Source organism: Chlamydotis macqueenii, chromosome 1 (assembly GCF_036417535.1).
Source record: "Chlamydotis macqueenii isolate bChlMac1 chromosome 1, bChlMac1.mat, whole genome shotgun sequence".
NCBI classification, from domain to species: domain Eukaryota; kingdom Metazoa; phylum Chordata; class Aves; order Otidiformes; family Otididae; genus Chlamydotis; species Chlamydotis macqueenii.
This window is the reverse complement of record NC_141556.1, coordinates 51,711,457-51,739,264: the sequence shown is the minus strand read 5'-3', so window position 1 is coordinate 51,739,264 and position 27,808 is coordinate 51,711,457. Positions and strand designations below refer to the sequence as shown.

Below are 27,808 nucleotides of genomic sequence, written 5' to 3'. Positions count from 1 at the left end.
ACAATCCCTAAACATTTAATTGTTGTCATGATTTTGTTCTGTTTTCTCTTTTAGTTCCATGTCCAAATTTGTATGGCCAGCTGAATGCTTTACAGTTCACCCTGGATGAGAGAAGTATTCTTTGGCTAAATCAGTTTGTGTTGGATTTGAAGCAGAGTCTTATTCAGTTCATGGCTATGTACAAGTTAAATGACAATTCAAAATCAGATGAACATGTTGATGTTAGAGTTGATGGACTAATGTTAAAGGTATGCTGTCATTGAGGAGGTGTTTTGTGGTTCTTTGGAAGAAAATACTTTTTCTTTTATTCTGAAAAGCTGTTAGCCAAGCAGGTTAAGGAATAAATGAACAAGTAACCCACGCAAAAGCAGCGCTGCTCTGGAAAACTATGCAGAATATGATGGTTTGAAGACAGATATCTGTCTTTCATACTACTTCCCTATGTTCTAGGTTTATTTTGGTTTTGTATTGACGACCTGAATGGGAGTGTTTAACAAATTATTTCACTGTGTTCAATGAAGCTGACATAGCAGAAGAAAAAAAATTGAGCACTGAAGTAAAAATAACTAGCAAAAAATTCATATTTGCATTTTATATTAATGTAAGAATTCCTTTTGCTGTGGTATATCAAAACTCTTTCATCTTGTTAATGAATGCCTGGAGTAAAGAAAGTAGTTCCTCTGAAGGCTTCTTTCCCTCTCCAAAATCCATTCTCATCGGTTTCTGTTTTCTACTGGTCCTTGGCTGTAGTTCAAGTATGCAAATTCTCTGTATGTTTATTCCAGAGGAGTGATGCTTATTAATGCAGCTGAACATTAGATTGTTGCTTCTCTCATCTTTTTTTTTTTTTTTTTTTTGTCCCCTCGATTTGCATTGCACATTAGTTTCCAAGGTTCAGAGGTGAACAAAACAATGAGTCTTTTAGTTGGTGCCCACAGGAGAGGTTTCAACAGTTCTAAAAAGTCAAGGTATGGAAAGATGGTTGTCTTCCTACAGCTCTTACTGCATAGTTAATAGAACTTTAAAAGGACATGGTTTTTACTGAATGAAAACAATTATTGAGAGCTAACAACCAGGCGACTACAAATACAGACTGATCTAATTTTGAGTTACTATATGTGAGTAGCCCACCAGATTAAGAGAAGATAAAAGTAAAAGTAGTCTTTAATCCCTCAAACCTTGATTGATATTATTTCATCCCTATCTTAACTGGATTATTTTTATTCTAGCAAGTTATGAATCTTTTATTATTGATATGCTTGATGTTTACCTATCATGTAGTTAATCATTATTGTCTTGGTTTTGGCAGAGATGGAGTTCATGTTCCTCTCAGTAGCTGGTGTGTTTTGGGTTTCATATGTGAAGAACGTTGATAAACACACTGATATTATGAGTTGTTGCTAATGAGACCAAGGACATTGTCTGGCTTTCCAGGTCTCACTAATGTGCAGGGGCAGGAAACTGGGAGGGATATAGCCAGACGAATTGACCCAAACTGGCCAAAGAGAGTATTCTATGCCATAAACATCATGCTCAGTATATAAGTGGGGGTTGCCTGGCAGGGTCATCGTGCTCTTTCTCGCATCACTCACTCTTTTGCTTGCTGTTCAGTTTCATTTCCGTGATTGCTGCTCGGGATGGGCTGTATCGGTCATTGGGACAGTGGGTGGTGAGAAATCGTGCACTGTTCACTTTGTATATTTTAGTATCCTTATATTTTGTTATTATTGTCATTTTCCTTTGCTGTTCTAGTAAACTGTCTTCATCTCAACTCTGGAGTTTTCCTTTCTTCCCAATTCTCTCCCCCATCCCACTGGAGAGAGTGAGCAGGAAACTGTGTGGTGACTAGGGCTAAACCACAGTGATTATATAGCGATGTATTTGGTTATTTTGTTCGGAGTCCTTTTATTTACATGAAGAAGCTTCATCATTCCCATTTTTTAAGTGTCTTTAGGATGAATTTTTTACTCTGATCTTTCTAGACTCAACATGGAGATGTTGTGACAGAAGGTAGTATCACTGATACTCGCAAAATTAGTGTGGCCAAGGTCCATGTTAGCAATATCAGATACAGGATCTGGCATAAAATACATATTTCCTTTAAAACTTGAACTAAAGATATGCAAGTTAAATTAAATCCAGTATACTGAACTATTTTGTTGGTGTTTTTATTTTTAAGATGAAAAAAATGTATTATGATTGTTGGAAAATGTCACAAAATACCTATTCTGTATTCTGCAATGTTCAGAATATTAACTGTGTTAGCATATTTAATTGTTTCCTTGTAACTTACCATAGAAATAAAATACTGTAGTACTCAGTGTAGGAAAAAAACCTTCTCTGACAAATCAAAATTGAAAAGCAGAGAATTATAATTTGGAGTTCAAGGTTGTAAATACTTTGAACGCTTGAAGAAACTTTTTGCCAATCTGTTTTTGAGTTGAAGAAATGAGACACTTCAGCCTGATATAACTGACCTAATTCTAAATCCTTCAGATAAGAAAAGCCTGAAGAGTTTTTTACAGATTTTGAGTTTTAGATTCTACAGCATCCTTCTTAAAAATAAGAGGAAACACAGATGATAATATATAAGCCTGATTTATCCCTATTCTGTATTAGTATACTTGAGTTCTCATAAAGTCATAATTGTATTACTTTATTTTAGCTATTATTTTGTTTCTTCAATTGTATACCTACTTAATCTACATATTTATAACTAGATGAAATATATTTCTCTCTTACAGTTCATAATCCCATCTGAAAATAGACCTGAAATTCATAAAGATCAACCTCGTGCACTTTCCATTCAAAGTTCAGAGATGATTGCTACGAATACAAGATACTCGCCGAACTGCAGACACTCTGATCTGGAAGCTTTGTTTCAGAACTTCAAAGACTGTGAATTTTTCAGTAGAACTTTCACCACTTTTCCGAAGTCCCAGAAAAATTTTAATCTTTTGCATCCAATTTTCCAGAGACATGCTCATGAACAAGACACTAAAATGCATGATGTTTATAAAGGTTATATAATCCCAAAACTTAATAAATATGCATTAAAGACATCTGCAGCTACTGATGTTTGGGCCGTGCATTTTTCCCAGTTTTGGATAGATTATGAAGGAACAAGAAGTGGGAAGGGTCGACCAATAAGCTTTGTGGATTCATTCCCACTTTCACTTTGGATTTGCCAGCCATTAAGATTTGCAAAGTCACAAAAAGACCTTTTGTCGGATAATCAGACAGCTTTGAACATTCCAAAAAGTGAATCTAGTGATCTTGCTAACCGGCTGCAACGTAAAAAACTTTTAAAGGAATATTACAGCAGTGAGACAGAGCCCTTGACAAATGGCATTCAAATGTCAGACACTTCAGGAGTGCTTTCTGAAAGCTCTTCTTCTGATGCAGATGTACATGTTCTTGTCCATGTTCAAAAACACGTAAGCGTGCAAATCAATCATTACCAGTATCTTTTTTTGCTGTTTCTCCATGAATCCCTTGTATTGCTCCTGGAAAACTTAAGGAATGATGTAGAAGCAGTGACAGGAAAACCTGCAAAGCAAACAGATGTCTGCATTGGGATCCTACTGAAAAGTGCAGAACTAGCCTTACTACTCCATCCAGTGACTCAGGGAAACACTTGTAAGTCTCCAGTTGTGGAAGAAGAAAGTCCTGTGGCATCAGAGCTGTCCCCTTTGGGAAATGGGGAAGCTCTTACTTCAGAGGGTAAATTTGTTGGCAATAAGATAGTGCAGGCTGGTATTACTCATTATGTAAATGACTGCAAGCCTCTGAATGCTGAAGTTAATAAAGGAATTTTAGTGGATCCTCTTTTGTTTAAATCAGACAGTAATACAGATTTTCAGAAAGGAACGTCATTTTCAGATGATGCATCAGATAAAGGTTTGGGAGATACAAGTGAAGGAGGAAGCAGTGGACTTTTTAGTAGAAGTGATTCAGAGGAGGTCTGTGGACCTCTAAGTGAGAAAAGTAGCTTGTATCCTAGGGATTCCACGTCCATCTCAAATAAGAGAGAAGATTCTACTGAATTTTTCATTGATAAAGAGGATGACAAAACCACATTCTCAAATAAGTTAAATGAACAGGAAGGTGCAGCTGAAGGTTGTACTAACCAAGTCGTTGACTTGGAAACAGAAACTGCCTTAGAATCTGAAGAGCTTGAAATCAACAAAGAGAAAGTGACTTCAGTTAGAATGTTTGCATCCCAGTCATCATCAAGGTATAGAAGATTTAATACTAAATCGATTTTCCTACTATTTGAATATACTAGTCTTGTTGGTCACATACTTTTAGTAATGGTCAGCTGAAGTGAACATCCAGTAAATGAACATTTTAAAAGTATATAAAGATATGCAGTATCCATCATTAAATGAAAGCTAAAATGAACTGTCAGTTAATTGATTTAAACTATTTACTTCCAGTTTAAATGTTACAAAATATGTATTGAGAAAAATATTGTCACAGATATCTACAGGGATGCATGTTGTTTCTATGCTTATCCCTTTTTCTTACCAAAGGATTACTGCATAATTTTTTTTCTGTTGTATCTTGCCTGCTTTAGAGGAATTTTAAAAAGTAACTTCTGTGTAATTCCTTTAGTTTTAAATAATAATTTCCTAATGTCTTTATATTTTAAAAGTGCAAAGCCTAAGGAACGCTGCCCGTCCAACCTGCCTGCGTTCTCTGTTTCTTACAAGAACATGAAGAGAAGTCCATCACAAGTCTCTCTGGATACCATCTCTATTGATAGTGTGATGCTAGAGGATCATTTGGTAGAGAGTGATGGAAGTGACAGCCAAAGCTTTCTGGAGAAAGGTAAGCAGGTTTAACAAAATATTTTTAAACAATACATGAAAATATTGTTTATTACTAAAATAATACTCAAAAGGACCATAGTGCAGCAAATCCTGGATACTTTACAGCACTATTTTGGTCTGTTTCTCCAGTCAGTAATATCAGGTATATTCACAGCACATCATTTCAAGGGAAAGCAATAAGGTGTGCTACTTAAGTAGTGCTACTTAATTAAACACTACTTAATTTTCCTCTCTTGAGGAGAGTAAAAGTATTGCAGTGCTATGTTGCAACACTGAATTAAGCAGAACTGTTCCCTGCTGTGCTTAAAAGCCATTGCTTTGACTGTAAGTATTTACAGGTTTGTACCCTGAATCAGTGTTCTGCTTGAAATGATAAAGAAGCTTTAAAGAGGAAGAAAAAGACATGGATTTTCACTAATACTCACCCTGTTAATTACCAGGCAGATAGATCTGGTAGTCTCCTTGCAGCTTGTTCCTTACAGATCTGGTAGTCTCCTTGCGGCTTGTTCCTTACAGACAGCTTTCTAACTATTGACTGTCTAACAACAGGTGTATTTGTCTAATTTTTGCTCATCTGTGCATGGGCGTTTGCTCCTGATCTGCTGGAGGAATTCAGATATATGGTAATTATGTCTAGATAGTCTGTAATATTGTGGACTGATGCAGTTGTAATGATCTAGTAGCTCTCTGACAAAACTGATAAAATAGTTTTCTAATGTCAGGAAATACAATAAGAAGACTGTATTGGTACCTCTTTTCTGATAAATTCTAGTTTGAATAAAGAATGACAATATTTTTTTCTGTAGGATTTCTTTTCAGTCCAGAGCAATAGTGAGAAGAATGCTTCACTTGCAAACCTGTTACGTATTTGGATTGTAGGAGTATTCCTGCATGTACCTATGTGAGACTATGCTGTAAAATAAATTTTCCATTTCAAATCACTTTTGTATGTCTTTTAACTTGTTAAACAGTATTTAACTGCAGTTTAATTCTGCATGCTTTCTAGTTGTCTAGGAAACATTACCACGATCACTTTAACAAAAGTATATATAGCTTATTTCTCTGAACATAAAACTGCAAACATTTTTTCTAAAGGCACTGTGTAGTGTACATGGCTTGGAATCTTAAACTTTTTTTTTCTGTTGAATCAGTTTTATGTTTGACTTGGAAGACTAAAAGAGGGCCTTCACAACTTTTTTTAAACAATGCATGTAGAGTGTGTAACTTTTGGTTTTGTCACTATATCCAGCCTTACTTGCATAGCATCTAAAACTTTGATCTTTCTGTAAGAGGAATGGGTTTGGCAGTTGAATCATAAATATTTGTTTAATAAGCCATTCAACTCCTGTTAAAAAAATGAGTTAATGTGTGCAGACAGTAACAGACACTGACTTTATTTTTAATGCAGGAGTGATTCAGGTTATGCTATGCTAACTTTGCATTTTTTCTGATATACGGAAAGGTATTACAGCTACGAACTATCAAAGCCCATCAGAATATGCCCACGAAGGAGGCACAGTGATTGAAAATTGTGATGGGTCATCTCCAGATGCCATGAGCGCTGCTTCAGAAAATGCCCATGAAACTAGTGAAGAAATGGTAATATTATTGAATTCCATTAGAATACACGCTTCAGTAAATTAAACCTTAAAATAGAAGTAAAATGAATGCTTTTAGAGGTGCTTTTTCAAGTAGTTTTGGGAGCTTTTGTTAGTGCATTATGTAAGCCTACAGCCATAATATAAGTGCACTTATACTAAGTACAAATGAAGATTATAATCCAAGAGCATTCTCTGGCCTTGTTATCTCCTCTGTAGCCAGTGTTGATAAATGACACTTGTTGGATGCTACTTTAAAAAGTCAGAAAATATTTGTGCTTTAGTACATAGCAATATTTTGTAATGTCATAATGTTCTTTTATGCTCTGTTGAATATGATATTTAAAATGAGCTTTTTAACATCATCAAGTACAGATAAAAGAAAGCACCATAACTCTAACATCTCTTATATGGAGATGTTTCCCTAGCACTCGTACCTTTCTGTAGTATTTGCAAATAGGAGCATAACAACCGCCCTACTGGGTTAGATCAGAGATGCCTCTTGTCCACGATTATGTCAGGACAATGCCTAGTATTTAGAGAAGATTATAAGAATTCTGCATGTAGAGAGAGAGACCCTCCCTGAGACACCATGCAAGGTTCAATTTTTTCTATCTGCCTATCTACTTATTCCTTGCTGGTCTTCACCCTAATCAGCGTTTCTTAAATTATATTCTTGTTTTAGTTAAGGTCATGAGCTGGAAACCTAAGAGTATATGAGCCTAAAGACAGTCAATTTACTGAAATCTGTGGTGTGCTTGCTGACATATTTTCCTTCTTAGGACTACATGACTAACATTACTACTTTTGCTTTAAAATATTTGTGGATCCCCTTCATTTAAAAAAAAATATGAAAAATAGCAGCTCACTTAAATGATTGGTTCCTTTTAAATAAATTTTCAGTCATCTGTGCATGGAAATGTAATACAGAAATATAATATGTAATATGTTTTTTCCATGTAATATGGAAAAACCAGAATTCATTCAGATTGTTATGTAAATGCATGTTGTATATTTTTTCCTACTTGTAGAATATCACTAAAAAGTCATTAGAAAAATGAGCTCAAAATACTAGTAATGATGATGAACATGTATCTTCTGATACCAAAGCTGACTTTTGAACCTAGCTGCTACTTTTTTTGAAAGATATTGCAATCCAACAAATAGAGAAAAAGGGCTGAGTACTGTGCAGACAGCCAAAGTGTAGTAATCTGTCCTGATTCTTTAACCTGATCTGATTCAGCACCACAAATGCTTGATTGTGCTTCTGATATGCGTGAAGTTGAATGCAGCCTTAGAAAATTTCAGGTGCCACATAAGTCACATGCTTCTTTGTCAGAGTGAGGAAAGTGTCTTATGAGTTCTCTGTCCAACCCTGAATTGGTGTTAGTGGGTTATAAATACAAATGTCTATCTTTGTACAATTGAGCAAACCAATGTCAAGCCAATGGGCGCAAAGGAAGAAAGGATAAAACTTCATGCTTTTCTGTGAGCAAGGGTTATGGATACAAAGATTCTTTTCCTTTTGTAGGGGAGAAGCTTTAGGCTGCATTTTAAAAACAATAACCACTGTAAATTCAATTTATAATATCATATTGTTTTATCTTAATTTTGTTGACAGATGTCTGTTGTGGTTTTCCAAATATTTGGTGTTAATGGTGAAATTGACATCAGAGGTGAAGACACAGAAATATGCCTACAGGTCAACCAAGTGATACCACATCAGTTGGGAAATATTAGTGTTCGACACTATCTTTGCAACAGAACTGTCGGTAAGAACTAGCAATGAGATCACACTGTTGTGAAACTGGAGTTGGAAACATTTGTTCTAAGTAAATAAAACCACTGTATTTAGCTTAAAGCACAAAACCAGTTTTAGTTAGTACAGTAGCATCCTTTTTATGCTGATTTAGAATACATTGAAAGGGAAGGAAATAAAAATGGAACCATTTCTGATAGTGCAGGTAAAAAACTGCATTGCATTGAATTCTGGTCATTAGTTAGCTTTTTTTTTTTTTAAATAAAAAAAGTTGCATTACATTATTGTTTTATGAAGATGGAACTTCCTTACTGCTCTAAGAATGCTTTGCTTAAATGTACCTTGGTTTGAACCACTGTTTCTTTTCTAGAGAAATAGATCTTGAAGACTAAATTAACACTCACAGTTTAAACAGATTATCATCTGTGGTTTAAGAAAAGTTAAAAATTGACTGTGTGTCAGGAAAGATGAGCTGCAAGGACAGCCTTTTTTTTTTTTGTTTGGTTTTTTGGTTTTGTTTTTTCTTTTCTTCATGCATGATAGGAGCACAGAGTGTAGTTTCATGCCAGGTGGTTGCACAACTAGATCAACCAGTGTATTGTCAGAGATTTTCTTGGGCATGAGTACATATACATTCTCTGCCAGAAAACCTAGTTCACATGCTGTGAGGATTTTTATTTTTTTTTTTTTTTTTCCTTGGCATGATGTATTGGCATGCCACTGCCTGTCACAGTTGGCTTTTCTCCCTTCTGTCAGATTTCCACATGGACTATTGGATGCCAGCTCTGTAGTGCTGTAGGGCTTTTGGGGAAGATCCCTGATGCACCTGCTTCCTGCTTCTAGTTCATCTCCTTTCCCAGGAAACAGCTATAGCAGCTGTTGGCTGCCATTTATTTCCAGTGTTACAGCAGCGTGGATTTTTTTCAGGAGTTGTGCTTGGTGATACAGTCTCTGATGCCCCGGCTGAAAGACCCGTTTGCTTGTGAGCTTAGCAGTTGCCAGCAGCTGCTGTCTGAGCAGCTGTTGCAGGATGTTGCAGTTGCATTTGGGCATCTAAAGGCAAGAGGGACGCCCAGCAGGGACTCATGGCTGACCTTCAGTTCATACAGCAGGCAAACTGATATCTGTTGTATCCTCTGTATAAGCAAGAGGGAGTAAATAGTAAGAACATGCCACCTCCCTGCTCCTATGTGGATCTAAAACTAGAACCTGCTTCCTCTGGTTCAGTTGCTTATGAGAGGCTTAGACTTGTGCACTAGCTGATTATTTTATGGAGAAAAGGTTATAATGTGATTGGAATCTCCAAATACTTCCACTTCATATCTTTTCCTTTCTGGTGGGTTATCTGAATGGTAGGGCCAACAGCACTTTTTTTTTGTACGTCACTAGTTACTCCCATTCTGTAATATACATCTTTTCTCTCCACTAATCTGTTCTTCTTTCCACTGTAGGGCTGTCCTTTCTGTACTGAGTCAGGAATCTTCTGCAGGCACTGCTGCTGCTTAACTCTCGTGTTTATTCTAATAGAAGAACTAAGGGAGAAAACAGCTTGGGTTTTTTTTTTTTTAAAAAAAAAAAAAAGAATTCTAGAGGATCAAGATTGGGAAAAAGCTTGAGAATTACATCAAAAGAAACAATTTAAATTAGTTAATGGTAACAAAATACAACTAAAAAGCCTGTGAGCAAAAGCATAAGAAAAGCACTTATTCAAGCGCTGAATTAATGATTGTAATGAGTAAACTGAGGAACCATGCAAAGCAATGAATGATCAAGTCAGAATTACAGTCTTTGAAGGTGTTCTGGGTAAAAATAACCATTTTAAACCTACTATGGAGTAGGTTTAATGGAGTAGGTGTAGAAAGGGAAGTGTGCCTAATAGCTGGAATAAGTTTGAGGGCAATGTGGCAGCTGTGTACTTCCCTGTGGGGCAGACTGCAGGATGATGTCTTTATCAGATCTTATTTCAGCAATAACAAAAGAAGGGGGAGATGGAGTGTGGCAGAGGCACTCTGGGAAGGACAGTGCTTTTACTGGGGCCTTGTCATACTTGGAGGAGAAGGGAACAGCAGTTCATAGCAGCTTCCAAATTGTTTAATGCAATTTTTACTCCATCCTCTCTTGACTGTGCCCCTTTCAGATATCTGCAAGATAACCAAGGTTGAGTTCATGGCTGAGACTGAATGTGTGGTCTTTCCTTCCGCTATTCTGGATTCTTCCAGTAATGACGCAGGCGTTCTTTTCTGGTCCAGAAATACTTAGAGCACGTACTGCTTATTTCTTTCTCTGTATTTGTGGGAGAATATAAATCCTTGAGGGAAACAAAGTTTCCCAAACCAATTGAAGACACTCATTGGTCAGAGTGGTTATCGTTCTCCCATCTGGAGACTTGTCCTTCCTCTCAAGGACTGTTAGTAGCTTATTCTCTTCTGTCTGGACTAGAGCCCCAAAAGGTACCTAATAATTGCAGTGTGCTTTTTTTTTTTTTTTCCCTTTTTTTTTTTCTTTTTGGTGAGGGAAATGTGAGATCTAGCACTTTTTAACATTAGAAGGGTTGAAAGATGGAGTCATGGTGTTAGTTTTGTGGAAACCTCTATTCACAGAGGTTCTGGTTCAGAGCAGAGGCTGAAGATTCTCATGTTCATTAACAGTTCTTCCCATTGGTGTTTGTCAACCCAGGTCGATGATATGTTCATCTACCCCAACTCTAGTGCCAATAAATATGTGCGTATATCCTGACTCTGCTGCTGGGCTAGGTCATCCACAAGTACTGGGCACCATACACAAAGAGGAACCCAACTAATCTACAGATAGGAAAGCAAACTGGTTATTCTGCCAGGCTGCTGCAGCTCCAGGCAATATCTGTTGCGTGCTGTACTGAAATTACAGTTTTCAGACCTGTACTACATTCACACTGGGGCAGTATTACTTGAATAAAGTTACTGCCTCTTGCTATACAGTCTGTCTGGCTGCACTTGGTCTAGAACAGTTGACTAGCCTGCATGTTTTCTGGAAAGAATATAGGAAGTTAATTATCTTTCTTCTCATCCCTCCTCTTACCCCACTTTTAAAATTTTTTAAAATAGACATATACAAACCAGACACTAATACAGTTCCTCCTAACTGCTCTGAACCTTCTTCCCAGTACTCTCCTGGAGCTGTTTTCCTGAACACAGCATGTTTAGTTATAGTTGGTATCCATGGGCATTGCATGCATCTGTTTTCATTCGTTTGGCTCCCTCTCAGAGGAAGCACATTGGCCAGGAACATAGTTAGATGTTTAACTTTTATAGGCAACTCCACTAGGATGTGGTCCACTTTTGTAGTTGTTAGGAACCTGGACCAAAGTCAGTTTTGCCCCAGTGTCCTTTGTTTTCTTGTAGGTTCTCATTAGACCCTTTATAACCCACTGCTGAAGGTTCCAGAGTAATCTCAGAATGATCTGGTCTGTACTTTTGAAAAATAATACATCACATATTGCTAGAGAGGGTAACATTCCTCTACTACTGTTTCCCAAGAGAAAATGAGAATTCCTCCTAGGTCCAGTGGAGAACTTGCTGTGACTGGTAACCAGCCATTGCTGGGGCTTGACTCTGGGTCTGTCTCTGGCCAGTGACTGGGCTAAGTGCATGTGGTACTTCTGCAACTTTGCAACCATAGAAAATCTGTATCTATCCATAAAGAAAGCTTATGCTCTATGATCCTACCTTGAAAAGGCTTTGATAATCTAGAGGTACTGATCTTGGGACAAGAACTGAGAAGAATGCAAAAGAGATTGTTGCGAAGATCTGTGGGATACCAGTGGGAGGTTGCTGTAACTTCAGTGTGGACGCATTGCCTAATCTGCTTAACTTTTATGCACTCAAAGCTAACCTCCTAAGTTTTTAAATGAATCTGACCTAGCATAGTGTCAGTGTGACTAGTGCATTGTCATCTGGTTTCTGCAGTTTTGATCTGTGCTTCATCCTGTTTAGCATATCAAGAACCTGAATCCTTAAATACTAATCCTGTGAACAGTTGTTACAGCATGGCAATAGCAATTAACAGTATAGCAATGATACTTTATAAATACATGTTTACATGCTGCAAATATCTTTTCCTTAACAGGTTACCTCAGTATACCTCACCTCTCTAGAAAGCTTGCATCACTGCTTCATTTTCCTCATTCCTTATGTTCAGTTTGAACCTCTCTTGTTGCTATTTGAGCTATTGTCTCTCAGCCTTCTGATGAGCACCACTGGGAAGAGCCTGCCTCTGTCTTCATAATGTCATCATAGGTATTGGAAGGCTGCTATTAGATTTCCCATATGCCTTCTCTGCAGCTTTCTGGTAATTGCTTATATATGCACAAGCAGAAATCAAGAAGGGGAGATTACAATAAACTGCATGTCACTAATGTGGACAGAGGAGAAAGAATAGTATTAAAGAAACACAAATAGAAAAATAAAGTCTTACTTCATCTGTAAATTTAACTTTATCCACTTCTTTTTTCCAATTTCTAAGCTTGTAAACATTAGACTTTCCTGAGTGTTTAAACCAGGAAGCATTTTTGTTTGTTTGTTTTAATTCTCTCAAATTTGTTTAACAGGTAGATGATCTACTAATATAAATTATCATAATTCAGTTGATTTTACTTGAGTTACTTTGATTTCAGCTATCTTTCAACTTTCAATGTTTGCTTCTTAATATAATAACTGTGAATTACTGTGAATATGTTTTTTGTCATACAGATAATTTCTGTAGGTCAGCCATCATAGTGACCAAATGACTTGAGAATCCCATGGGGTACTTATTTCTGGTTGCGAACCCTCTTTTTTGTACAACAAATAGATACTGGTCACCCCCACCCCATATCTGGTTACCTTAAATCTTTTATTTTATTTTATTTTATTTTTAGAACTGTTTAGTTGAAAGTTGCAGCTAAAGTTTACCAGTTAAAGATAATGAAACTAACAGAAACAGCTAGGGTTTTTTTAAGGTTCAAATGTGCTGCCACCCAAATAATGGAAGCACCATGTGGTCATGTTCTCCATATTACTGGATTGCTTTTTATGTTCCTCTGTGTTAGCAAGTAAATTTCTGAGTCAGGAAGTTCCGATCTCCTGAGAGAGTAAACTGACTTAAATGTTTCTCTGAATTGAAATTGAGGGAGTTAGGGGGAAAGCATGCAAAATAATTATTTTTCCATTGTCAAGTCATTGAGGAAACATGTCTTGTGCACGTTGATACCTGTGTATTGTCCTTTTCTGTTGTCACAGTGAGGTACTAGTACTTGTATGTACTGTTTCTTTCTCTTTAGTACTTTGAAGTTATACGCTTAGAAATTTGCTCTGAAGTTCTATATTTGCAACGCTGTAATTCATGGAAAATACTTCTAAAGTACTTTTTGAAAATCAGTTGGACAATAGAGGTAGAAATAATTGCATCATAATTGCTTTTTTGTACATTTCAAAATTTTAATGCAAATTTGTTTTCCTTTTGCAACAGGTTCTGACTGTAAATCTCTGGCTGGACCAGTTAATTCATCACCTGAGATCAGATTGAGATGGGAAAGTGGGCCTAGTGCTGTCATACATTCTCTGCTGGCTGTAAAAAATGGTTTTCTTCAGTGTCATGTAGAGAACTTCAGTGCTGAATTTCTAACATCTTCCCTTACAAACATTCAGCATTTTCTAGAAGATGAAACTGTTGCAGAAGTGATGCCTATGAAGATAAAAGTTTCTAATGCAAGGATTAATTTAAAAGTATGTTAACAGTGAGCTCTTTGGCTGCTCTAAAGAAATTGTGTTCTTCTTTCTTTGATGATAACCTACTAATCTGGATACAGTTAACTTCAAAGAAACTACTGTATCATACTCTGTAAGGTCTTTAGATAACATTAAAACAATTTAAAAATCCATAGATTTGGTTAGCTCCATGGTATGCCTAAAGGGGAATTCTCTGCATGACCAAGCTATTTATATGAATCAATATTTTACACTTTTTTCCTCCTCTACCAGTCTCTTTTGTACAGTGATAGTGTCTGGGAATTTTATAGGTAAGGTATACCAAGTTCCTAAAGGCACACTGTGGGTTTTTCTGGTTGTGCTTTTTTGCTTAGCATAGTAATGGTTTTCTAATTAGAAAACACAGATTTTAGTGGTTAATTCTCTCTCCTACATAGAGGATAATTCTTGCAATGAAAGTTGAGTACAAAAGAAGGGAAAAGGTTATGGGAATTCCAGTTCAAACCACGTGAATACTGTTTCTTAGAACCCAGATTTCGTGTTCTGCCCTACCTGGAAACAGACACTGAATAATGCAAGCTTTTCTGAGCACCATAGCTTAAAATAGTAACATTAAGAGGACACTCCTCTTCAAGTCTCCTAGGGGATTTTCTTTCAGACATTTAAAGGAGATGGTGAGTTCTGTGCTGCACAACCATTGAATACAAAGATAAGGATACTTTTTTGGGGGAAGGTGGGGGGGAGTGTACAACAAAAACCCAAACGGACGTAAAGATAAGACAGTTACAACATTGCTTTGGAAATTAACAGTCACTCGTATAAACTTTGAACAAAACAAGGACTGGAATAGCAGCTCTAGTTCTGCAGCTGGGGCTAAAGCCTTAATTCTGCTAAAATAATTCTTTACTGGAAGGGCAATCATTATCTCAGTAGTGCTCTACTTTAAGTGCCTCAGTATTCCCTCCCTCTGTGATGCAGCTTTTCCATCCCCAGAGGATCCTTAGGCACTACTTGAGGACCATTTCTACTACAGGAGTAGCCCTTTCTGTAAGAGCTGTGAATCTGTTCCTCAGATTTCAGTGTATCACAAATGTGAATGGCCAAATGCAAAAAGCAAAGTCTTAACATACAGTCATTTAAATTTAAAAACAGGATTGTGCTGGTTTATTGTCAAGAATGCAAATTGAAGCAAAATGTTCTTGAGAAAGCAGCTGTTTGAGGTGGGGAATATACATTAATAAACTGGCAATAAGAGTCTGCTTGGCAGTCAAAGCCCTGAAGAGCTCACTCAGCAGTGCACACAAGTCACAGTGAAGTTACTTGTTATGTTAAATCTGCAATTTGTCAGCCATACAGATGATTCGTTTCTACAGAGTTTGTGAAGTTTCTCTTCTGCTGAGTAGTATAACTGAACTGCAGCTGCTGTCATCCCAAACGAAATTCTAAAAAGACAAAATCTGCTCAAGAATGATAGCTATACCCATTCAATTTTTAAATAGTTCAAGGGAAAATCAGATACTATATAATATGGGCTTCTTATCTCTGACTTGGAGAGCTCCTGAGCTAAAGAATGTCTTGAGTTGGGATATAATCTTATTGAGATGTCTGTAAAAATAGTTTGAAGTATTTTAGACAGACTGTATATATTAAGTTCAGCAGACTTCCTTCAGAGATAAATTGGGACCTTTAATATGATCCCCAGGAAAAAAATAATGGAGTAAAAGTTTAGTGGAGATCCCATTAGAAAATTCTGCTCTGAAATGTTCCCTTTCAACTTTCATTAAAGCCACTTATGTTTAATTGAACATCTTAATTGGCTATTTTGATTTCTTGGTAAACTTATTTTTGAATGCTTGTATTTTCTAGGATGACAGTCCACGTGAAAATCTCAAGGCAACTGAGCTGGTACCCATAAAACTACATATTGACATACTCTGGATAGAAAGAAATGATGATGGCTCCTTTCTCATTAGAGGTTTGTATGTTCCTGCAGCTTGATATTTCAATATAACAATCTAATTATTATTAATACTGTTTTTTTCATTTGTGCAGACGTGTGGCTAATAATGAAAAGATAACCAATGATAATTTGTGTAAGTTGTGTTGCCATATACTTCAATTCTAAGTGTAGTCATGTAGAAGAAAATAAGCTTTTGAATTGGCTATGATAACATCCCATAACTGAATTAATCTGAGAGAAATAAAAATATGCATAAATATGTCATTTAGTCTTGATAAGTCTAAGGTTCCTTCGATTGGCTACAAACCAAACAAAAAAAATTGCCTTTCTTTACAGATTACAAAGACCTGTTGTTTTTGTGGCTCTGTGTTACGAGTAGGAATAGAACATATTGTAAAACAAGACAGTTTGAGAAGTACAAGTAGCGGTTTTGAATTCTGTGTATTACAGTGGTGTCCTGGCACTTCACGGCTGGGATTGAACTGAGACTTGTATTTTAAACAGTGATTTAACTTTGTACTTTTAATGAAACATGTATACACTTACATTTTCTTTTCTACACGTGTGGGCAAATACTAAATACTTGTAACAAGGCAATACATTTAGAGTTGGAACTTTACTGTTGCCTTTCACAGATATGTCAAAGAATCAGAGACTAATCTAGGTTGGAAGAAGCCTCTAGAGGTCATCTGGTCCTACTCCTTGCTCAGAGCAGGCGCAGATTAGATCAAGTTGCTCGATGCTCTGTCAGTCAATTGAGCATCAAAAAGGCACAACCTGCTCTAAATAATCTGTCCCAGTGTTCAGTCACTCTTATGGTTAATTTTTTTGGTAATGTCTAATTAGAGTTTCCTTCATTGCAGCTTGTGTCTATTGCCTTCTGTCCTGCCATCTTGAGGCAGATGTACTTGAGCACTTGCCAAGCACCTCAGAGAAGTCTGGTCCGTCTTCTCTATACCCTTCCAGTAGGTAGGCAAAGGCAGCATTAAGAACACGCCATACCCTTTTCGTCTTCAGATTTGACAAGCACATCTTTCTGAGCCCCTTATTAGTACATCATGTGCTTCTGCCCACGATTATTTTGGTGGTCCTCTGCTGTTGGTATCTTTCTCACACTAGGGAATTCAAAACTGGATCCAATATTCCAGATGTGGTCTCACTGGTGCTGAGTATAGGGGCATAATGATACTGCAGCCTCTATGTGCCTGGTCTTTGCTGTGAGAGCTCACTGCTGACTCATAATACATCTTCTTGTTGATCATAGAATCATAGAACCATAGAATCATAGAATGGTTAGGGTTGGAAGGGACCTTCGAAGGTCATCTAGTCCAACCCCCCTGCAAGGAGCAGGGACATCCCCAACTAGATCAGGTTGCTCAGAGCCTCATCCAGCCTGGCCTTGAACGTTTCCAGAGATGGGGCCTCCACCACCTTTCTGGGCAACCTGTTCCAGTGTTCTATAACTCTCATCGTAAAAATTTTTTTCCTAATTTCCAATCTAAATCTGCCTCCCTCTATTTTAAAACCATTACCCCTCGTCCTATTGCAACAGGCCCTACTGAACAGCCTCTCCCCATCTTTCTTGTAGGCCTCCTTGAGGTACTGGAAGACTGCTATCAGGTCTCCCTGGAGCTTCCTCTTCTCCAGGCTGAACAGCCCCAACTCTCTCAGCCTGTCCTCATAAGAGAGGTGCTCCAGCCCTTTTATCATCTTCGTGGCCCTCCTCTGGACGCTCTCCAGCTGGTCCATGTCCTTCTTGTGTTGGGGGCTCCAGAACTGGACACAGTACTCCAGGTGGGGTCTCACTAGGGCAGAGTAGAGGGGGAGAATCACCTCCCTCGACCTGCTGGCCACGCTCCTCTTGATGCAGCCCAGGATGCAGTTGGCCTTCTGGGCCGCAAGGGCGCGTTGCCTGCTCATGTTAAGCTTCTCATCCACCAGCACTCCCAAGTCCTTCTCCTCAGGGCTGCTCTGAATCCATTCCCCGCCCAGCCTGTATTTGTGCCTGGGATTGCCATGACCCAGGTGCAGGACCTTGCACTTGGCCTGGTTGAACTTCATGAGGTTGGCACGGGCCCACCTCTCCAGCCTGTCAAGGTCCCTCTGGATGGCATCCCTCCCTTCCAGCATGTCGACGGCACCACACAACTTGGTGTCATCGGTGAACTCGCTGAGGGTGCACTCTATCGCACTGTCCATGTCGCCGACAAAGATGCTGGGCCGGGCCCAGCACAGACCCCTGAGGGACACCACTGGTGACTGGTCTCCACATGGACATTGAGCCGTTAACCACCACTCTCTGAGTGCGGCCATCCAGCCAGCTCCTTATCCACCGAGCGGTCCGTCCATCAAACCCATGTCTCTCTAGTTTAGAGAGAAGGATGTCGTGCAGGACAGTATCAAAAGCTTTGCACAAGTCCAGGTAGATGATATCCATTGCTTGTCCCTTGTCCACCGATGCTGTCACCCCGTCATAGAAGGCCACCAAATTGGTCAGGCACGATCTGCCCTTGGTGAAGCCATGTTGGCTGTCACCAATCACCTCCTTGCTCTCCATGTGCCTTAGCATGGTTTCCAGGAGAATCTGCTCCATGACCTTGATCAAGGCCTGCAGGTCACTTCCTGCAATGTTGTGTTCTGTGCAATTGATTTCCAACCTGTAGTGGAGCAAGAGGTTATTTAATCCCAGCTGCAGGACTTCACACTGGCTTCAGCTGAACTCCACAAGGCTTCAGTCAGCCCATTTCTCCAGCCTGTCCAGGTTCCTTTGAAAAACAGCCTTGGCCCTCAGTGTGTCACTCACTCTTCAGTTTGGTATTGTTCACAAAATTGCAGAGGGTACACCCCCCTTTTCCTCCAGGTCCTGAATATATTGATCCAACAATATGCAATGTATTGTATGACTTGAGGAAGAGGAGGCTGCAGGGTGATCTTAATGCCCCCTTCACCTATCTAATGGGAAGGTAAAGCAAAGTTGGACCAGACTTCTCAGAGGCGTGCTGTGGTGTGATTTGTCTGTATTTTAATTTTACCACACTTTCAAATGCATTGCTTGAGTGTTTCGAGATGTTCAATGCATTTTGGTCATCTTTTTATACTAAACATTGGAAGAAATAGCAATTTAGTGAGAAAATCTGTGGTTTTAAGGTTCTTTTCAGCTCATGTTTTTTCCCATTTTTGCTTAACTGCTTTGATCCCTGTTCTTGTCATGGACTCCTCAGGTACAGTGACTTCAAAGGCATAGGTCAAATGCTATCTGCACTGCAGTGATTTATGTATCTGCAGTGCTATATTTTTGAGTCCTCGCATGTGTATGATGGGAGGAGGGGCTAATGAACAGAAAACTCTTGTTTAGAAGAAAATGTTTAAAAAAGGAAAAAAAAAAACCCAAAATCAACCCAGTATTTTTTAGACTGCTAAGAACCATGACTTTCATTTTTCCCTTCGTGTCTATTTTAATAGATGTTACAGTGCATTTCAGTTATAAATGCTAGAAAGTTTTTTTAATGCCAAGTCATTTAAGTGATTTTCTGAGTTAAAAACTTGATCCTGCAGATTTATCTCGCTGTGTCTTCAAATGTAAATGCAGTCTTCAAATCTGATTTGGACCTGGAGACAGTATATTAACAGCAAAATTAATAGTTCTCAAACTGTTATTCAGAATGCATACTCTGTGGTGATGATATTGGTCAGTATAAAAATGTGATAATTTTCTTCAAGCTGGAAGCTACATATTCCTTCTTCTCATGCCTTCTTTCCTTTCTCTCTTCCTCCAAAAGGGTATATGACTTCTAATTATTTTTGTTATTATTAAGTTTTATTTTTGGAGGTAAATATAAATGTACTTAATATTACAAGTATATTTGTTTAGGTGGTTTTAATTTTGGACTGATAAGAATCAAACTTAAAAAAAAAAAAAGACAAAAAACCCTAAGCACTACTTCTAAGTATCTTTCTGTGATACAGACAATCAGAGAGTAAATGATGTGTCAAAGATGAAGAATTCAAGTAGTGCATTGCAGCAAGCAACTAGACCTTTCGGACCTAAAACAGAGGACAAAGCCACACAGACTAGTTGTGAAATTCCCATACTTTCTAAGTCAAGGAGGGATTCAGCTGACTTCGTTAAAAATGAGGTATTAAGAATTCCTTTTGACTTTTTTTTCTTTCCCTCAAAATTATGTTACTATCATTAATCATCATAATTGTTAGATTATCTAGGGGTGGGCTTGGGGGTTACTTCTTTTTAGAGATCTGTTTGAGATGGAAAATATGAATAAGGATATTATAGTATGGCTCAGTACTTAGGCATGCAAAATAAATGTAACACTACTTTCTAAATAGGGTGATAATACACTGCAGAATAATTCCTCTCCTTTGCATTAGAGGGATATTTATGAGGGAGCAAGTCCCTCTTCTCCCCATCTGCCTTATCCCTGTACAACACAACTGCCAAAGACAGGCTAGACTGTTAAGTCAGACCCTTACTTATCGATCAGTTAGGCTCTTACTAATCTGTCAATCATACCTGGATTTTTAATTGATGATGACAGAAACCTGTACATCGATCTGGCTTTTTTTTTCCACTGGGTTAAGAATCCATTCCTAGACCTCAGAACCTGGTGTCTGAATTCACTCTGGAGTGGAAGTGGCATAGCTAAAAACATTGGGGATCTTGCCTTTCGAGCTAACTGCAACACCTCTCTCCCAGTTCTACACTCATTGACTGGGAATCAGTTGCAGCTGACTCAGTCCCTGCACTCAGCAATGAATGTAAGCATATGGTATTTTAAAAGTTACTGTAGTGGAAAAAGTTAACAGTATGCAGGAATACTGGTAACGCTCTTTTCTAACCTGATCATTTCAGCTTATTGAAGAAAACGAATGTCTCAAACAGGAACTAGCCAAAGCCAAAATGGCTCTTGCTGAGGTCCAAATGGAAAAAGATGCCCTGCTGCATCGTATAAAGAAGATGAATGTTGACCATCAGTAGGACAGTGTTCTGTTGGTGCAAGGCATCATCAACAGAACTTCAGGTGACGTTGGCATCTAAAATACTGTTTGTAAATCACTAGAAGACATGGTTATTTTTTTTATCATAAAGTTTTCTCAAACTAGTTACTATTCCAAAATTATCATCAAACATTGTAACTTTTTTCAGCCCATTTTAAACTGAAATGGCTTTGGAAAAAAACAATTTATACTGTAAAAAAATCATATCATCTACTTTTAATATTGTCGAAGGAGATGTTATTTTTTAAAATGTTGTCTGAAAACTGGATGGCTCAGCAATGGAAGAAGGTGCCTAGGTGCATAACTGAGTAAAATGTACCATGCTTCATTAACAAACTGTACCTCTGTTTGTTAAGGTTATGTTGTTTTATTATTACCAGAAGGGATCTATACGGGGGTTACATTTGCACTATTACGATATGGGCTAGATCCTCTAGAATAGTATAGCTACTGAAAATTAAAATCCCAGCCCTATACTGGTCCTAAATTCAGTGTAATTTGCCCAGAGAGGATTTTAAGAATAATCCTCTGGTGCTATAGATTTCCATATGGACTCCTAAAATACCACAGGAAATGCTGGAGAATGTAAGTAACAGGGCATACTACTGGACTTTCCTTCTGCATGAAGGTTCGTTGTATCTGTACAGCTGATGTAATTTAGACATTCACACATTTTTTTCCCCCCTCTTTCTGTGATGAGGACATAGCCCTGCACTAGGATCCAGCCCTTTGTGACAGGTGAGCTTTGAGCCATTTTGCCTGCGTGTCTGATTTCTGCACAACCCATCAGACATGCCCAAGGATTTGTTCCAATGTATTTAAATATGTAATGTCAATGCTTGTGAGGGGGGAAGAATCCTACAGGGATTAATTAATTGTATATTGCTTTTTTTTTGTTAAAAAAGCTGTAAAGAATCTTTTAATTACCCAATGAAATTGTGAGATTACATGGAATGTAATTATACAGTTTAAATCATGGGTGATTTGTACAATTTGAACAATACTTTTCAGCTAAAAATTGTTACAGATTAATGAATAAAAAAGGACAGCACTGTAAAATAGAGAATATAAGAGTGTGCTTCTAAACAGTTTAGGAAACAACATGCAAAAACTTACATGTATGTAAGAGAATGTTTTTGCTAGAAGTAAAAATGACCGAATAATTTAACTAGTGACCTTGAATCTGACAACTGAAAATCTTTGATTGCTACCACAGTTGTTTCTGCTCCATGGGATGTTTGAGGGAAGTTTTGTTTGTAGATACACAGAGAAATCTCAAAAAGTATTTAGTATCCTGTGGTTTGACTTTGCATATTCAGGCTGTCAAACTAGTTTTAATCAAAATGGTTTTCGTTATGACTTTTTGGAGGACATATAATTTACACTGCTGAAAATAGTTATTGAAAGTATATAGATTTTAATTAAGAACTCTGTGAAAGAACTGGTTCAGGCACTATTTTAAAGCCTGCTTTATGAAACCTTAGTTGAAACTTCCTTTAATGCCTATGGAAATTTTTATCTTATTATTCTGAATAAGATGAAAAAATATACACACAACTGTTTCTAATAGAGAAACGAAATATTTATATTTCAAAAGGTATTTCAGAGAACACAGTATTAAATATGAGTAGTCCAATTTCACACAAATATTATGTCAGAGGGGAGGAGTTCTCAACTGGTTTAATTCTGATGGGTACTATTAAAGTTAGTAATTCTAACTTGGTTTATCCCTGCCAAGATCTATTTAGAATTATTCTGAGTAAAGGAATGGATAGAGTGCTTAGTAGCATGTTGCTGGAATAATACATTGAGAGTTGTCTAATTTTTAAAAAGAAATAAACAGCAATATGAAATGCCTGTCCTTATTATTGCACAATGCTAGTACCTACTTCTTTTGACAAAAAAAGAAACACAAACCAAACCCAAAGCAACAACCCAAACCAGCTCTTCTCCGTACACATGTTGAAATTCAGGGTATTGCTTTCTTACACTTCATTATAAATTAATAGATTTCTACTTCATGGCAGTTTTGCAGTCATGAGCATCATCTGTGGACAATTCAGAAGAGATGGGTATTCTTGGTTGTGGACTTGACATTACTGAAGGTGATAGTACTGTGTCACTCTTACATAAGTTTTGCTATTGAAAAAATGAAGAGGGAGAATTAGTTTATTAATGTTTGAAAGTACAAAGCCTTAATAGGTTATACTAAAAATAGCGGTTAACGGCCTCAGATTAAATGAAAAGGCTTAATTCATTCTCAGGGCTCTGCTAGTGTTCATAACCACCTTAAATCCTAGATATGAAACTTATTGAATGAATCATCGCTTTTATTCTGCAAAGAGCTAAATGGAACAGAGTTTGGAGAACTTCAGTGTATGCAGAAGAGTGACTCTAGAAGTCTTGCAGGCAAACTGTTACCAAGTTTTATTTTACATTTTCTTAGAAATTTAAACTAGTCTGCAGATTAGCTTAATACTCATTCAGCTTGTTTACAAATACTGTTTTAATGTGTAATAAAGCTTTCAAGTTAGCTCACCTTGAAGAGGCTGTGCCCTTTCCCAGGCTATGTCATTGAATTATTGTGGCATGCATTGTTCCAGTTCTCAGGGTAACACCAATTTTGATTTAAAATTATGTGGCCTTATCGAATTACTTACAAGAGGCCTGTTGAGAGGCAGCTTCGTAGAGATTATGCCCGTTCTCTTATGTCACTGCTCCAGCTTCATAGCAGTAGCTATTCCAGTCCCTGGATTAAACTGACCATGGCTGTTGGCACAGGGGACCATGGTACTGGCTGGGAGGGAGCAGGGAACGGCTTTATTGGGTTTTTGGGTGTTTTGTTTTTTTTTCTTGCCTAAGTCCATTATTTCCTGGTTCCGTTAGCCATGTCTGTTTGTACACTCTCTCCCCTAGGAATTGACTTGAAGTCATAAACTAGGATCTTAACCGATCTCTAACTGATAATTGCTAGCTACAGAACGCTTCCTAAGTCTGACATGATAATGGTTACCTTTTATTCATAATAAATTTATAATAAATGTAAGGGGAATGTGATAATAAAAGTAAAGACTTTATCAAGCATCTACAATTCCAAGAGTACAAAATGTACAAATGTATTGCAGAAGCAAACTCCTTGTAGTGACCAGATTTCAGGTAAGTAACAATGGAGAAAATGGTTTCTGTATAAAAAGGTATGCACGTTATTGGTCTCGTTCTTAGAACATTCATCATAAAATGTTTGAAGTAGACTTTCAGCTCACTGTTGCTATCTGCAAGTTTTAGAGAGTACTTCAGATTCCGATTCAGCTGTTGATATAAATCAATGTCTCTTTATCTGTTGTAGGAACAGAAAATCACCTTGCTAATACATTAAGTAGCAGTGAAGTTGTGGGTACTTGCTGTGACATGCACTAATTCATCCCTCCAGGAGGGAAATGAGTTTTTTGACAGTGCTGCAACACAACCTTATCTTTTTTTTTTTTTTTTTTTTCCCCTTCCCTTCTAACTTGTTCCACTTCACTTTTGCTGACTCTCTTCTGAATAGCAGCCCCATTTTCTCTACCTCAATGAAGATACCTGTCATTATGAACCTAGTAGCAGGCTTTGCAGTGCTGAAGCACATCTCTAATGTATTGAGGCAAACACATCACTTTAAATGGTGCAGGCAATCTGCACTAAGCTGCCCTCTGTTTAATTTTGCGGTAAGTGTACCTCCTGATCTTGTATTACGTAGTAACAGCATGGAATCTGAAAGCAAGAGCAGCACAAAGGTCATGTTAATCAGTATTAAGGGATGCAAAAAATGTATAGTGAAAGGCTAGGAATAGTGGTCTCGTGCTGGAGGAACAAAGCTCTGTTTTTCAGTCAAATTAAGAAAAAGCATAAATATTAAGATTAATAGTAAATAGAAGCTGCATAGTTACAATTCTAAATATTTTTTAGCATTCCTATATATAAATTTAAAACTTCACATTTCTGGAATTATTTCTCTTTGAAATTTGTTTTAGTAAATTATTTTAATTTGATGGTCTCCATTGCATGTAGAGGGCCAAACCTGCTGTCACTTCAGTGAAGTAATTACGAATTTGTACAAGGTTCAAGCACCATAAACTGCTTCATGAGTGTAAGGAAGGGTTAGACACTGTATCTTTGAATTATCTAGTTATTAATTAAAATGTGCTTATTGGCCATTGTGTATTTTGGATAGAATCATAGAATGGTTAGGGTTGGAAGGGACCTTCAAAGGTCATCTAGTCCAACCCCCCTGCAAGGAGCAGGGACATTCCCGACTAGATCAGGTTGCTCAGAGCCTCATCCAGCCTGGCCTTGAACGTTTCCAGGGATGGGGCCTCCACCACCTTTCTGGGCAACCTGTTCCAGTGTTCTATAACTTGCATTGTAAAAATTTTTTTCCTAATTTCCAATCTAAATCTACCCCTCTCTATTTTAAAACCATTACTCCTTGTCCTATCGCAACAGGCCCTACTAAACAGCCTTTCCCCATCTTTCTTGTAGGCCCCCTTGAGGTACTGGAAGACCGCTATAAGGTCTCCCCAGAGCCTTCTCTTCTCCAGGCTTAACAGCCCCAACTCTCTCAGCCTGTCCTCATAAGAGAGGTGCTGCAGCCCTCTGATCATCTTCGTGGCCCTCCTCTGGACCTTCTCCAACTGGTCCATGTCTCCAGAACTGGACACAGTACTCCAGGTGGGGTCTCACCAGGGCAGAGTAGAGGGGGAGAATCACCTCCCTCGACCTGCTGGCCACGCTTCTCCTGATGCAGCCCAGGATGCGGTTGGCCTTCTTGGTTGGCCTTCTTGGTTGAGCTTCTCGTCTTTATCTTTCTGATAAATATCAGAAGAATTTTTATTATGAGGTATTTTTGGAACATTTTAAATATTAAAAAAGATTTTTGCAACTTCCAGCTTCTGAAATACTATAGAACATCTTTCAAGTATGTGTCACGCTACTTGCTAGCTGAAACAAGTTGTAGGAAGTGAATTTTTGAAAGACAACTAAACTGTTGATAAGCCTGTGTTCTCTCCCAAAATAAGGGGAAATTTCTGCATCCCAGAGAGATTAATCTCTCACATTGCCAGCTACTTAAATTGGTAAATATGAACTTTGTTAAAAAATCATTTTGGTTTTGTCTGTCATTGCCCAAGCCATACCTAACCAGTTACATTAAAGTATGTGTGTTTCTTTTTGTTGCCATCACTTATTGTAGTGTGAGCAGAAGTGACTATATGTATTTTCCTAAATATTTCCCCATGTAATCTCAGTAGTAAATCTTATGTTGTCTAAGAATCTGAGTGCCTCATTTTGGAAGTAAAAATAAGATGCATCACAACTAGGTAAGAAGCCATTGAAAGGGCGGATCGCTTTATAAGGTCTATGAGATAAGGACTAATGCTGTATCTTCTTGTGAGAGTGAGGTGGTAGTGGGGGGACTATAATGCATGAACTGGTTAATGCAGTTCTTCTAGTTGGAATTTGAAACCACCACGATTTGATTTGAATTAGGTAATTGGTAAATATTTTAAACATTTGACAGAGACACATGCACAAATGAGCACTTCAGAAGTGGTAATCTGAGCCAGTAAGTGCAGAATAAAGAATAAGCGTCTAAAGAGCTTAGCTGTGGAAAAAAATCTGGATGTCTTCACATTGTCTGCAAACCTCAATACACCATTACCATGGAAGGTGCACCTGTCATAAGTACTTCCATCACAGTGTCATTAAATTGTACTTAGTAACTGTTGAGGTCTTTGAGCACTGGAATATACTTTTGCAGTGAGAATTATCGTATAGAAGTCTATGATGGTTAATGTTATCCTAGTTAGAAAAACAGTGCTTAACCAGGTCTCAGAACTATGAATTTTTATATCGCTCTCCTTTTCAACACGAGTAAAACATGGTGAGTGGGAACTCCCCTCGCCCGGCCACCGCTAGATGGCAGTCCAAGAAGTCACTTGTGGCTTCATTTCCTCGTGGGTACTGGTACGTCTTGTTTCTGGGCTCTTCAATAGTCTCATTAAACTAGAAAGTGTCAGGATACAATTTGGAGTTTTTATAAACTTTTTATGATTAATTTCATAACATGACTTTAAATCAGACCTTTTCACTTTTAATTTTAGATAGCTTATCTTTATTTTTACTGCCTTCTTTATGGCATATTAATTTTTTCCTCTTTAAATAAATCATATGAACAGCCTGAACACTATTAGAAGACTTTCTTTCCCCCTTTTAGGTTTAAATAAATTCAAAAAACATTTTGTACATGTTGTCCCTTTTGTAGTAAAATGTTTATAATATTTCTAGTGCTTCATCATTATCTGTTTAAAATTAAAAGTTTAGGACATTTTTCTGTTTTTCCTATCAATGCATAGATGAACAACTCTATTTCCTTGCTCACTAGAAAAAAAACCCTGATTTTAATTCTACTAATTTTTAATAAAAGGAGCATATATAGAGGTTTCCTATGTTTCTCTGGGAATACCCAAATGTAATCCGTTACAAATGCTTACCTTACCCAACTTCACCAGATGGAAATCTAACAAGACAGTTTATATTAACACTGTACTGTGGGGTAAGTGATCTGGAGTCATTTCTTTTTATATCCTGTTCAGCTTTTCAAAAACTTACAGGCAGAATGACTAAGCAGAGAGAAAAGCAATCTATATAAAATTTACTGTAGGAATGGGGTCGCTTTATTTTTGTCAAATAGTTATAGAAAATAGCATAGAAAGCAGATGTCTTTTCATTCCTCTGGAATCTTAATGTGGTTTGCTTCTTCCACTTACTTTTAAATTTTATTTGTAATAGGAGACTGAAATTCAGGATAGGTATGGTGAAGAGTTTTTTGAGGTGCCATCCTCCAGTGCCAGATACTAGAACATGTTGCAGGATTTGACAATGTA

At 37.6% G+C, this 27,808-nt stretch overlaps 1 protein-coding gene across 3 annotated transcripts in view; it reads left to right on the top strand.

The window, feature by feature from the left end:
• The window catches only part of BLTP3B (bridge-like lipid transfer protein family member 3B), a 62,155-nt gene extending 39,410 nt beyond the window's left edge, over window positions 1-22,745 (top strand). For all 3 annotated transcript variants that reach the window (XM_086750909.1, XM_086750917.1, XM_086750924.1), the window contains exons 13-21: window positions 55-248; window positions 2,745-4,237; window positions 4,658-4,833; window positions 6,298-6,434; window positions 8,055-8,205; window positions 13,677-13,933; window positions 15,782-15,890; window positions 19,842-20,011; window positions 20,743-22,745. In XM_086750909.1, coding sequence (XP_086607035.1) covers window positions 55-248; window positions 2,745-4,237; window positions 4,658-4,833; window positions 6,298-6,434; window positions 8,055-8,205; window positions 13,677-13,933; window positions 15,782-15,890; window positions 19,842-20,011; window positions 20,743-20,868 — 2,813 coding nt within the window. In that variant the 3' untranslated portion in view covers window positions 20,869-22,745. The remainder of the gene's footprint in view (window positions 1-54; window positions 249-2,744; window positions 4,238-4,657; window positions 4,834-6,297; window positions 6,435-8,054; window positions 8,206-13,676; window positions 13,934-15,781; window positions 15,891-19,841; window positions 20,012-20,742) is intronic.
• Window positions 22,746-27,808: the final 5,063 nt, after the last annotated feature.